The 13,670-nt window shown below is 45.9% G+C and overlaps 1 protein-coding gene across 2 annotated transcripts in view; it reads right to left on the minus strand.

Annotated features, from left to right (window-relative positions):
- Positions 1 to 13,670, minus strand: part of SSH2 (slingshot protein phosphatase 2) — a 106,005-nt gene that overhangs the window by 37,401 nt on the left and 54,934 nt on the right. Inside the window, exons 4-7 of one of the 2 annotated variants that reach the window (XM_044001789.1) lie at positions 9,662 to 9,783; positions 5,293 to 5,358; positions 4,207 to 4,272; positions 1,014 to 1,208 (exon numbers count right to left, since the gene is read on the minus strand). In XM_044001789.1, the coding sequence (XP_043857724.1) occupies positions 1,014 to 1,208; positions 4,207 to 4,272; positions 5,293 to 5,358; positions 9,662 to 9,783 (449 nt within the window). Of the gene's footprint in view, positions 1 to 1,013; positions 1,209 to 4,206; positions 4,273 to 5,292; positions 5,362 to 9,661; positions 9,784 to 13,670 lie in introns of both variants that reach the window. The other variant, XM_044001788.1, reaches the window with a different exon arrangement.

Below are 13,670 nucleotides of genomic sequence, written 5' to 3' on the forward strand. Positions count from 1 at the left end.
AAAGCTCCCCAAATATGAATACAAAACCTCAACACACGGACCTATAAAGAAAATAAACATTAGCTCCACCTTGGGCCTTGATCCAACTCAGGGTGCATCAAAAAGACATTTTAACATGCCTATCTCTTGCTACAATCAATTGCAATTTCTGATTTGCACTTAATGGGAGAAAGGCCAGTCTGAGTTAAGTGATAGGTTTAAATAGTAGAATTAAATGAAATTTCTTTTCTTTCAAATGCTCACAGTAACTTAAAATAGGCCAAGGGTTGGCCTTTAGGGGCCTTCTAATAATGAACAAAGAGAATGATTTATAATGAAAGTAAATTACGTAAACCTGTCTCTGAATCTCTCAAAACCAAGTAATGCAAGTACTCTACAAGCATTGTAGAACTCCCATTACATATACTCAGGAATGAGATTTTTGGTACTGAGTTTACGGAGTTGGTTTCTAGGTTGCAGAGAATCTATGCTGCACATTAAGGCAGCTTATTAGTATTACTGCAGTGGGGGAACATTCCATCTCTCGAGGTGGGATCTTTCTCTGGGACTGAGAGGTGCCTTTTGCCCTACACTGTCAATTCTCCTAAAGCACAGACTGACTGGTCTGTGGTGATACTCTAGCAAGGGGCTTCTTAAGCTGGCATCCTTGGTTTGGTTTTGTTTTTTGGGGGGGGGGGTTTGCGAGGCAGTGAGGGTTAAGTGACTTGCCCAGGGTCACACAGCTAGTAAGTGTCAAGTGTCTGAGGCCAGCTTTGAACTCAGGTCCTCCTGAATCCAGGGCCAGTGATTTATCCACTGCGCCACCTAGCTGTCCCTATCCTTGCTTTTTTAAGGACTATTTTTATCCTGAAATTTCACTATGTGTATTTTATTTTAGGCATTTAAATTCCCTTTTTCTGAGAAGGGGTTGGTGCACAAGTTTCGGCAGACTGCCCAAGGGGTCCGTGACACCAACGAGACCAATAAGATGGCAGCTGGGTGTTCAGTCACTAACCAGCAAGCAAGGGACTCACATGTCTGTAAAGAGGGCAGGCGAATCTGGCCGGTGGGACTGCACGTCTCGCATGGCATTCCATTCGTTGACGGATGACTGGTCGGAGTTGATATGGCTCTCATAGTAACTCACCCAGGTCAGAAACAGGCTGCCCGGGTAATAGTTATGACTCCTGGCCACTTCGCATGCCTTATGTAAACTCTGTAACGCAGACCTGGAAGACACATTGGGACATGAGAGGTCATGGCCTGAGGGCTCCTTAAGGAAGAAGAGGCTGTTCACACAAACCGCAATCTTGTCAACTTTGTCTCACCAAATCCTGGTGAAGAGGCTGAAGGTGCCCAGGTAGGCCCTATTTGAAGGCTGCCTCCTCCATCATTCCTGACAAGGGGTCATCCCGCTTCTGCCTAAACTCTTTTGGGACAGAGAATGCCTTACCTCCTCAAGTAGCATCTTCGGTTTTTCGCCAGATCTCACGGTAAGGAAGGTCTTCCTTAGGTTATCACTATAACTTCAGCCCAATGAGCTTAGCTCGGCCCTCGGGAGCCACACAGTATAAGCCTTGTCCTCTTTCCACATGACAACAGCAGTAATATTTAAAAACAGAGCTCACATTCGCTCTAGGTTTCTCTTCTCCAGTTTAAACATCCCTAGTTCCTTCAGCTGGTTTTGTACAGATATGATTTCTGTATCATTTGCCCAGTATCCTTCAATATCAATTTTTAAACCTTGGGGAAACTGTGACTTAAAAGCACCATCTCACTTCAGAGTTCATTGGCTATTTTGGATTCTCCATTATGAATTTAGCTACCCCAGCCCCATGTCTTTTCCCCTTTCTTTTTCTCATCTCTGATGAATCTGGCCTGAGCACCCACAAGGCATGTGCTATCTTGGGGAGGTCTAATTTCACAGCTGGGCCATCACCAAACTAAAGATACCTGATGATTTAGTGACTGGGGGCGAGGGATATTCCCACTGACTCAGAATCTTGCCCCAACATAGTGTCCCCTTGATTCCTGAGAAACTGACATGTTCTGTCCCATCCAAGGCCTCAAGTCGTGACGATTACCCTGGCATTACCAGGAAGCCTTGGCCTCCACAAGGGTGCTCGTGGCTGCGACCTCCTTTAAGCCTCCTACATGTGTCTGAGCTACTTCTGAAGGACAGCCATTCCACTTCTGTTGACTCAGAACCCAGGAAGCCAAGCCTGATAGAGAGGAGAAGACCTCTGGTCAGTTCATGACCTGGTCCTGGGACTCTGCACCTCAAAAATCCCTGCCTGGTCACACGGCCCTGCCTCTCTCCCAACGCAGGGAGCAAAACACCCAGAACTGTATTTCAGACTTTTGCGGCCACGCCGTTTTCAGAGGAAATGCAGATTTCCACTTGCAGAGTGAGGACTGAGTTTGGAAGCCCACTTTGGCGACAAAAGGCAAGTCTCCAAGGATTGCAGTAAAGCCATGTCAGCTGCCCTGACTGCCAGCTGAGTCCTTGTTGGCTCTAATAGGATAATTGCAGGTTCTACAGGCTTGGATTTACAACCTAAAGCACCACCGTCTAGAACAAGTGCTGGCTCCTTTAAGCACACCTGGGCTGGGATGGACCTGACTTCTGAGAAGCTGCTATGGTTACCTTCCTGTTGGTGAAATGCTTGGTGAACACGACACTTTGATTTGGAGATTGGTTTATGTGGCAAACCAAGAGAGGCCCCACTCCAAAAGGCCCAAGGGCTCGGGCTAGCCAGTCTTCACAGGACATCAAAGGCTGACCCAAGGTTGCTTAATTGAACTCAGAGGGGCTGGAGAGAGAACACAGCTTTGTGCGCTCAGACAATGAGGCTGACAAGGCAGTCGTTCCCAGGCCTCTCTCCCAGCAGAGTCCTGCTATTTCCTCTTGTTTGGTGCCCAAGGGTGGATCAGGCACCACTAGCACTGGCTGGAGCAGGTCATGTGTACTCTGGGAGATGTGCACTCATGAATCCCTTTGAATCTGAGAATCGGCTACAAACACAAGCCCTGAAACTGTGTCCTGTGCCTCAATTACTGCATGAAGCGATAAGACTGTGAATGGTTGAGATCAGCCCTTTCCCCTAATCACCTGATAACGGCCAGGCCAACTGGGGCCTAGGAGGCGGATTATCTCTCAGGGTCTGGTTTTGGAGACTCTTGTTTCTCCCTTGGCTCGCCTCAGTCCCAGCCCCTCGGTCACCAGTGCTTCCACCAGAGGGCGGGTGGGGCCTGGACAGGAAGTGAAAGGCACATCCTTCCACTCTGGGATTAGCTCCTGAGGCTCACACAACCAAACCACCACTCTTATTCTTTTGAAATCATGAAACAACAAGAAAGCAGGTCCTGCAGGACACTGGTCAGGGATGGCCTAATTTTCAAAAACTACAGAGTTTTCAATTGTGCAAATCTAGACTTGTTTATGTCTGTAGACATTTATAGTTGAGAAGGGGAAAGGAAGGAAATAAGCATTCATAGAGTGCCTACTATGTGCCAGGTCCTGTGCCAAGTGCTTTTTACAAATATTAACCCATTTAGTGCTCACAAGAACCCTAGGAAGCTATGACTACCTTCACTTCATAATTGAGGAAACTGAGGCAAACCAAGGTGAAGTGACTTGCCCAGGGTTACATAGCCAGTAAGTGCCTGAGGCCAGATTTGAACCCAGATCTTCCTGACTCCAGGCCTGAATTACCAGCTGCCTCTCAGGCAGAGAAGAAAACTTCAAAGGTGCCGTGGATGGGTGCTCAAAGGGCCTATCTTGTCCATGAGATGTACTCTGGGAAAATGCACTGAAACTAGAGGCTAATTGACTAGCAGGGGTTGGATTATGGCAGGAGCACTGACCTGGGAGGCTGGGAGGGCTGGGGTCCAGCCTGGCTCTGGCCCTGAGCCACTGGGCTGCCCAGGGGAAGTCACAACCTCTCATCTGGAGAAGGGAGCTTCTTCTCACCTGGTTAGCCTGTGATTCTAAACTGAACCCTGCCTTTCACCCTTCAGCACTCCTCAGGCCTCTGATTTGGACAGTGCAGTGGCAACCGGTGGCTCACCATTCAGCATTCCACCCAGACCAGGGATCACACACAACATAACACCCACCATCACTGGAGGATAAGCATTTACATGGTCCCTGGCGCCACATCAAACGTCCCTTCCTCACAGCCTCTCTCTCAAGAACACATGAACACATTTAAAAAGACATCTTACCACATTGCCTGCACGGACACAGGCTTGAATATGTGAACTCTGTTATCTGTGGAAACGCTGAACCCACTAAAGAGAAAAGAGAAGAAAACAAAGGGCACTGGTAAGAGGTGGTTAATTCCCATTGTGTGTGTGTGTGTGTGTGTTGTTTTTTTGGGGGTGGGGCAATGGGGGTTAAGTGACTTGCTCAGGGTCACACAGCCTAGTAAGTGTCAAGTGTCTGAGGCCAGATTTGAACTCAGATCCTCCTGAATCCAGGGCCAGTGCTTTATCCACTGTGCCACCTAGCTGCCCTCCCTCCAGTTGTGTTTTTCAAGCCTTTACCGCCCCACTTCTGGGCACAGCTGATGTGGCAGAAGGGACACCAGCACTTGCATGGAAACCCACCATGGTCCAGCACTTGCGTGAAAATCTTATCACAGGAATGATTGTGGCTGCTTTTTTATCTTTTATGAAAAACAACTGGAATCTCCTAGCCAAGTCAGGGCAGGGCATTTAATCAACAGAGATTTCCAGCTGTAGGGGTGGACAAACTGTCCTGGTGTGGATTACAATTTGGAAGCCCTCGAAGATGCAGTAACTGAACTCTGGCACTGGGAGCTGCAGCAAACAGCTTGGTCTTTTGCTTCCTGTTGTTATTAGGACAGCCTTTAATGGCCTTGGGGTCACTGGTGACTGTATTGTGACTGGCACAGGAAGGGGGTTACACAGTAGGGCAACAGCTGGCAGAGAAGCAACACACTTCCTTGGAACAGGATGTATCACCCTCTGGGAGGCTACTGCAGATCACCCAAGCTCTGGTTTAACTTCTGGCCATCTGAGTGGCTTTTCCTCACTGGGAGACTTACAAGGACAACGTGAATACAATACTTAACCTTTGGCCTAGAAGTCCAGGAATTTGAGAAACTGGAAAGTTGTATCCTACCCCCCCCCCCCCCCCCCCCCCCCGCCCCAATTTTACCAGGAATGTTTTAAAAGGCCTCATTGAGCTTTTGGCCTGACAATACAGTGGGCCTCCCATTCAGCTGAATGAATGTATGGTAAGATGGAACCCCTCCCACTGGCATAATGAAAAGGGGAAGCTCTTACCCATCGCCATCCAAATGAATAAGGGTGTCACTCCAGAGAGGCAGGACCAGACCCATGGTACAAGTGCTACTGTGGGAGTAAGAGACCTGGTCACTTCCTGCTAGTCCAAAGTACAGTTGATTTTTAAAAGTTCATCCAAAAAGGAAGGGAAACTACGAAGCTACACATTTCTCAGTCAACTATGAGGGTGATCTTTAGTAAAGAAAAATCATGTGCATTTCATCTGTGTAATTTCTAATATCACAAAGCATACAGAGCACGGTGGTTGAAGGGCACACAAAAGTAAAGGAGAGACAGGGTAGCTCCTAGGGATGGGGGCAGAGGAACCAAACAGACACAAATAAAACAACTTTACAACATTTGGGAAGCCAAGTGTGGATGGGGAGAAGTCATGAAGTTGCCGCCATCATTGAAACTTGGTGAGAATGTCAGCAATGAAAAGTAAAGACCACATATGGTGTCTAAAGGCTAATGAACGTGGGCAGCCTTCCAGCAGGGTGTCATCATCTCTGTTTTATAGACACAGATTATGCCACTGGCCTCTGGGACCTAATGCCACATTAATGAACAGCTAAAAAGATCCTCACTCCTAGTCTGTGCTCAGATCGTTAACCACAGGTTCTTCAGATGTGGCTGAGCCACCAAATAGGGTTCCACTGTGTTTGCCTCCTGCCTCTCCAGAAGAATTCTGTGCCTTGCTGTGGGTGCTGAGAGCTCATCCATCTAAAAGAGGTGGGGATTTACTCTTTAATAAATTAAAAGTCCTAAACAAAGGTACGGGGTGTGTGCATGTGTGCGCTATCAGCGACCCTTAAGAGCAGAAGGGAAAGCCAGGCAAGGTCACCAAAGTGACCCGGGCTGGCTGAGCTTGGTCTGATGCTTTTCCTTCCTTGCACTCACTGCCCTGGGTGTTACTCACCAGCACCACCAGTGAGTTCAGAGCTCATGAGATTCAAATCAAGATTGGAATAACTTACTCACATTAGAATCTGCTGCACAGAGGCCTGGCTACCATGCCAGACTACAGGAGGGAAATAGCCTCATCACTATTTCTGGGGCCTAAATGGGATGAGCTCATGGAAAATGTGTCTTGAAAATGGCTTCCCGAGGTACAGGGGGAGTATTTTTAGTGCTTAGCAGGGTCCCTAGCAACACATAACTTGTGCTATAAATATGAAGGGTCCCCAGAGCTTAAGGAACTATGGCAGAAGACCCAGAAGCTTTAGAGCCTTGATGTGACAGAGAGACATGAAAGGGAGAGAGGGAAAGAAGAGGAGGAGGAGGAGGAGAGAGAAAAAGGGAGTTGGGGGGAAGGAGAGGGAGGGAGGGAGGGAAAGAAGAATAGAGGGGGAGAGAGAAAAAGGGAGAGAGAAGGAGAGGAAGAGGAAACAGAGAAAAGGAGGGAGGGGGGAGATAGAGAGGGAGAGAGAGACAGAGAAAAAAGTGAGGGGGGGAGAGAGGGAGGGAAAGAAGAAGAGAGGGAGAGAAAAAGGGAGAGAAGGAGGAGAGAGGAGACAGAAAGAGAGAGGGAGAGCTTTATGAAAATGTGATAGTGGATTCTCAGTTTGTAGAACTTGGTTTAGGTGAGTGAGCATCTTATGCTGGAAGCAGACAACAGCGAGAGGAGGCCGAAGCTTGATTTAAAGTTGGCTGGGATCCCTTGAGGACTTGCCTCTTACACTCAGGTCTTTGTTTCCTAATTAACAAGAAGAGATCTAACAACCCTAGCACCCTATAGCTCTGTCCCCCTGAAGTGCTATTTGGAGCAGCGCTGCTTGGAAACCAAGGCTATGTTGCTTTTAAAGAATTTTAAGGGGTTAAAATTCAATGTCATTCTCAATTAACTGGTATGTAGGTGAAACCCTAAAGAGCTTCTTGGGGATGCCATATCCTGGATGGGAGGGGGAAAACTCCAGGCAGCTCACCCCTGATACGAACGTCACTGGAAAATGTTGAACAAAATCAATAAAAATACACCACCACACAGGTAATGTTTTTTTTTTTAAAAGTGAGGCAATTGGGGTTAAGTGACTTGCCCAGGGTCACACAGCTAGTAAGTGTTAAGTGTCTGAGGCCAGATTTGAACTCAGGTACTCCTGACTCCAGGGCCGGTGCTCTATCCACTGCGCCATCTAGCTGCCCCCAACACAGGTAATGTTAATTGGTGGTTTTCCAAGTCCATATGCCAGGATCTGTTTCTATCTGACCTCGACACCACTGGCCTAGCCTACCGGCCGGGCCATCTAACTTTTGCTTGACACTATCTTAAAGCACCAAGCTTTTGTACAGTGATGTGAGTTCTTTCACCAGGAGTTGAGATGAAAATAGAGCTGGGTTGACCAGGAGCCCTGGTCTTGCTTGGTCCTCTGGTGGACGGTGCCTGGGGAGTGCCAGATATATCGGAGTCCCAAGAACAGCCTTTGTGTCCAGAAGGACAAAGAGCACAGGCGCCCCCAGCTCCTTGAACTACCTGGGCTTCCTTTCACGTCCCATCCTCTCCCCCAGGACAGAGAAGTTTCCATTTGTTAATGAATGGCAGCTCTGGGCCATGGTTCTGGCAATGCCATGAAGGCCCATGGAAAGAAGTGTTACCCTGAGGACACATTCCCCGGAGCACATGTTAAGAGCACTCCATCTGGGCGCTAGAGCTCCGGCTATGTCCCAGAGATAACGCTGGGCCCTGGCCTGCTTTCTTTGTCTGACTCTGGAGGCCAGCTCAGTACAGGAGCTGCCTTTAGCTTCTCTGAGAGGGTCTTCCCAGAGAGCTCCCCAGCTCAGGGTGGGGAATCTAAACAAAGGCAAAAGAACGGGAGTGATCACAAAGTTCGGTGATGGTAGGAAAGGGAGGAGAGGTTGACAGGACAAATACTGGCTGACCAAAACTGCAGATTCTGAATGCGGATTGAACCAGACTGTTTCTATTTTTGTCTTTGTCTTTGTTTTTTGAGGTTTTCCTCTTTTGTTCCAATTCTTCTTTCACAACATGACTAGTGCAGAAATATGTTTGATGTGATTGTACATTTATAACCTATATCAGATTGCTTTCTGTCTTAGATGGGGGAGGGGAGGGAGAACAATTTGGAACTAAAATCTTATGAAGACAAATGCTGAAAACTATCTTTACACGTAACTGGAAAATAATAAAATCTTTTTATAATTTAAAAAGAGAAAAAAACCAAAAAAACTCCCCCAAACCCCACAAATACTGGTTGACTATTGCCCAAGCCACACTAAAGCTAAAAATGCTTCTTCCCTCTTAAACCTGAATGAGAGAAAGCTTCCCATAGGTGGTAAAAAACTAAACAAAACCTGCATAATGTCACAGCATAAAATTAAAAGTAATACATGGTAAAAGTAATGCATGGTAAATAAGATGACAGTCACAGCTGTGTGTTTCTGGTGAACCTACCAACTTCCAAACAGATACTAACACTGCTGTGGATAACTGGGAATCTCCAGTACTAGCTCTGGAATAAAAAGTTCATAAACTAAGGCGTTTTGGAGAAATAGAGGGATGCTAGCTTGCAGCTGCCTTAGCTGAGCTCAATGGATGGCAGAGCTCTCCTGGGGTCTGGGTCCCACACCCATCAGGCCCCGAGTTCATTTTAGTTTCAAACCAGGAAGTTTGTGCACTGAGACACCTGGCAGGATTTCCTGAGGCTTATTATCCGGACAGCAAAGATTTGCTTAGCAGCCACATTCCATAGCGCCCCCCCCCCCTCGCCCCCGCCCCGGCTTCTCCAGAAAATGAAATGGAAAAAGGAAAGCACTAAATCTTAGCAACAAAAAGTAGCAAAGGCCAAAGTGATATGTGATGTCTTCAGTTACAAGACTGAACATCCTGTTTAGGCCCAACAAAGGTGCATGGGCATAGAAGCCTCTCATGAGCAAATGTTTTCTGAACCGAACTGAATGCAGATGTGACTCAGTGATCCAGTTTTCTTAAATACAGAGGAAGACAGCAAAGAGCATAAGGCTTGGCCACACCACACATTATGACCACAGGTAAAGACCCTAGATCAGAGCATGCACACTCAGGAGACAGGCTTGATGACCCAACTAAACTAAACCCTAACTGATGGCGATAAAGAGACAACTGACTAATTTACTTTCCCATGGACAAGAACTAAGTGGTTAATAGTTGTTTCTTAAAGTGGGGGAAGGAAGGTAAGGGGAAGAGAAGGGGAGGGTTGTTTTTCAAAGCACTGTGGGTTTCACTGCCTCATTTCTCTCCAGACTTGGTGTCTAAGATCCAAACCTCCCCCATCCCAGTTTTATGCACAGAACTGAATTATGCAAGAGGATGTCTATTCCAATACAAAATACCAAGTTTATTTAAAAAGAAGTTTCTCTGCCCTCAGCACCCCACCTGTCATTAGAGGAGAAATCCATGCCAAGGACGATGCTTTCTTCAGTGTCTTGTCTGCCATTGGTTGAAACCACCACCATATATCGAGTGCGGTTCTGGTATGTGCTTTCCAGTCTCACAGCCTGTAAGGTTAACAAATAACAAAAGAGCTTTGAGAGATAGGACTACAGTCATAGTGTGGACCTTCACTCCTTTTAAAATCTGCATCTGGACTAGATTTATGTTTCTATCAAGTCTTTGCCTTATTGCTCAATCAAAGCTGATCTCCAAAGTTACTAAGATCTCTTTATCACCAGACCTAATGGCCTTTTCTCCATCTTTACCCGCTTTGACCTCTGCATCCTCTGACACACCCCATTGCTCTCTCTCTTTTTTTTAAAGTAATAAACATTTTTATTTCTAGTTTTGGGTTCCAATTTTTATCTCTCGTTCCCTCCCTCCCCTCCTCCTTCTGTGAGGCGGTAAGCCATCAGATATACATGTATGATTATATAAAACATGACTATATTAGTCATTTTGTATAAGAAAACTTGAATAAAAGAAAAAATGAAAGAAAGTGAAAAATAGCATTCTTAGTCTATGTTCCATCAATATTAGTTCTTTCTTTGGAGGTGAATAGTAAGTATGTTTCATAGATAGTCCTTTGGCATTGTCTTGGATCATTGTATTGTTGAGAATAGTTACGTCATTCACAGTTCTTCATCAAACAATATTGCTGTCTCTGTGCACAATGTTCTTTTGGTTCTGCTCTCTTCACTATACACCAGTTCATACAAGTCTTTCCAGGCCTTTCTGAAACCATCCTGCTTTGTCATTTCTTATAGCACAATAATATTCCATCACCATCATGTACCACAGCTTGTTTAGCCATTCCCCAATGGATAGGCATTCCTTGGATTTCCAATTCTTAGTCACCACAAAAAGAGCTGCTAGAAATATTTTTGTACAAAAAGGTCTTTTTCTCTTTTGGGGGATGTCTTTGGGATATAAACCTAGCAATGATATCGCTGGATCAAAGGGTATGCACAGTTCTATAGCCCTTTCGGTATAGTTCCAAATTGTTCTCCAGAATGGCTAGATCTTTTCACAATTCCACCAACAGTCATCACCCTCTTCTTGATATCTTCCTTCTAGGTTTTTGGGACACTGCTGGAACTTTATCTATGTCTGACAGGGTTTTGTCCCGGGCTCTTCCTATAGATGATTTCACTAGGAGATTTCATTAGCTCTCATGGATTAAATTTTCATGTCTATGTTGACAATTCTCAAATCTACTTATCCAGCCATAGTCTCTCTTCTGACTCTGGGATCATACCTCCAGCTGCCTATTACACATCTTAAACTTGCTGCCCCATAGACTTCTTAAACTCAGCATGTCCCAAACTGAACCCTAACTTCCCTATTACTTTTTTTTTTTTTTGGTGAAGCAATTGGGGTTAAGCCCAGGGTCACACAGCTAGTGTCAAGTGTCTGAGGCCAGATTTGAACTCAGGCCCTTCTGACTCCAGGGCCAGTGCTCTATCCACTGTGCCACCTAGCTGCCCCTTCCCTATTACTTTTTTTTTTTGGTGAGAAAATTGGGATTAAGTGACTTGCCCAGGGTCACACAGCTAGTAAGTGTTAAGTGTCTGAGGTCGGATTTGAACTCAGGTCCTCCTGGCTCCAGGGCCAGTGCTCTATCCACTATGCCACCAAGCTGCCCCCTATTACTTTTGAGGGTACCACTGTCTCCCCAGACTCCAGACCTAGGGATTATTCTTTACTCCATTTTCTCTCTCTCACCTCCCATATTCGACCTGTTCCCAAGGTCTGCCAATTTTAACTTTATAACATGTCTCAAATACACCCCATTTTCTCTTCTGACACTGCCTCAACCCTGGTGTCAGCCCTCATCACCTCATGCCTGGACTACTGAAACAGTCTGCTCCAGGGATCTCCTGCCTCAAGTTTCTCCCTGCTCCAGTCCATCTTCCACTCAGTGGCCAAATCTTCCTGAAATGCAGGCCTGAGCACCTCTGTCACACACACACACACACACACACACACACACACACACACACACACACACACACACACACACACACACACACACACTCTCTCCTCAATATACTTGTGTGCTTCCCTATCAATCACTCCCAGTATCAAACAGAAAACTCTCTGTTTTGGTGTTCAAAGCCCTTCCTACTATGCCCTCCCCCCTGCCTTCTCAGTCTTCTTACATGTACTCCCTGCTGTATTCTTCAGTCCAGTGGCCCCAGCCTCAAGGCTACTCCACAGACAAGATGCTCTATACTCCATCCTCCACCTTGGGGCATTTTCATTGGTCCCTCATGCATGCGATGTTCTCTCCTCATCGCTACCTCTTGGCTTCCTTCATGTCCTAGCTAAAACTTCATCTTTTACAGAGAGTCTTTCATGACCTCTATTGATCACCTCCCATTTATCCCGTAGACATCTTGTTTGTACAAAGCTGTTGCATTTTTTCTCTCCATTAGATGATGAGCTTCCTGAAACTTTGCCTTTCTTTGTATCCCCAGAACTTAGCACACAGTGTTGGGCACTGTGTTGCACATAGTAGGCACTTAATAAATATTTGTTACTGACAGTAAACATTAAAAGATTTTTTAAAATCCGAGTTTCAGAAATTTTACTTCTTAAGAAGTTTCTTACATTGACTTTTTTTTTTTTTGGTGAGGCAATTGGGGTTAAGTGACTTGCCCAGGGTCACACAGCTAGTAAGTGTCAAGTGTTCAAGGATGTATTTGAACTCAGGTCTTCCTGAATCCAGGGCCAGTGCTCTATCCACTGCGCCACCTAGCTGCCCCTTTACATTGACTTTTTGTTTTTTTTTTTAGTGAGGCAATTGGGGTTAAGTGACTTGCCCAGGGTCACACAGCTAGTAAGTGTCAAGTGTTCAAGGATGTATTTGAACTCAGGTCCTCCTGAATCCAGGGCCAGTGCTCTATCCACTGCGCCACCTAGCTGCCCCTTACATTGATTTTTAATAGCACTCAATTTACTTAATAATCTACTGATCCTTTAAAGCTCCACACAACCCTTGTTTCCTATATGAAGAGTTAAGTACTTCAAATTCCCATAATTCTCTCTCTTGATTGTGTTCAGGAGAGCTGAATTGCATCTGGAATTTTTCAGAACCAACTTCTACTAGGTATCCCTTGCCTGGTTTGTACTAACCATGGGTAGCTTCTACTGGAGTTATGTTGTGATGCCTTAGTATGGACCAACAAGTGACTCTTGGTTCTCAAAAAGTAGGCTAGCAGAACACGAGGTCTGATAGGTCTTACCAAACTAGAAAGACCAAGCTCAAGCCCAGTGATGTAATGTATAGGTATCATCTGAGGATCAGCCAAGCCAAAGAGAACCGATGGACTCCTTTGGCCATGGTGACTCATGAAAGGGATAAGATATGAAAGGCAGGGTTGCAGTTTACAGAGTACTTAAACTGATGAACTCCAAGATCTTTCAAAACATACCAGGTCTGTCCTCTGTTCAAATGCTTGGGCACAGGTACTAAGAATCAAAGAACCATACGTGTAGCAGTCTAATTTAGAGAGGTAAATGGAGGAATTCTTTCCTCCGCTGTATCATTTTAAGAAAATCCTGGAAAGTACAAATAGCAACACACCTGGACACACACACACACACACACACACACACACACACACACACACACGGTAGTGTCTAACAAAAGCTGACCCAATGACAATGTAATGCTGGTATCCTGTTGCCAAATCTACAAGATGGAAAACAGTAATGTGTATTTCAGAAAGCCACACTATGGCAATTTAAGCAAAACACACTTAAGAGAAGCCAAGAGGAACTAAGATTAAAAAAAACCAAAAACCCACCCCAAAGCCGGAAGGCTAGCCCTTGCTGGGGTCAAACTAAGGGAAGGCGTGGCTCAGCCCAAGGCAGAGGCTGGCATGGATGCAAGTGCCCCCTGGGCCCCCGGAGGCCTGGCTAACAGTTCCTCTCGCATTTTAGGGCT

The sequence above is a fragment of the Dromiciops gliroides genome, chromosome 4 (assembly GCF_019393635.1).
Source record: "Dromiciops gliroides isolate mDroGli1 chromosome 4, mDroGli1.pri, whole genome shotgun sequence".
Classification (NCBI taxonomy): domain Eukaryota; kingdom Metazoa; phylum Chordata; class Mammalia; order Microbiotheria; family Microbiotheriidae; genus Dromiciops; species Dromiciops gliroides.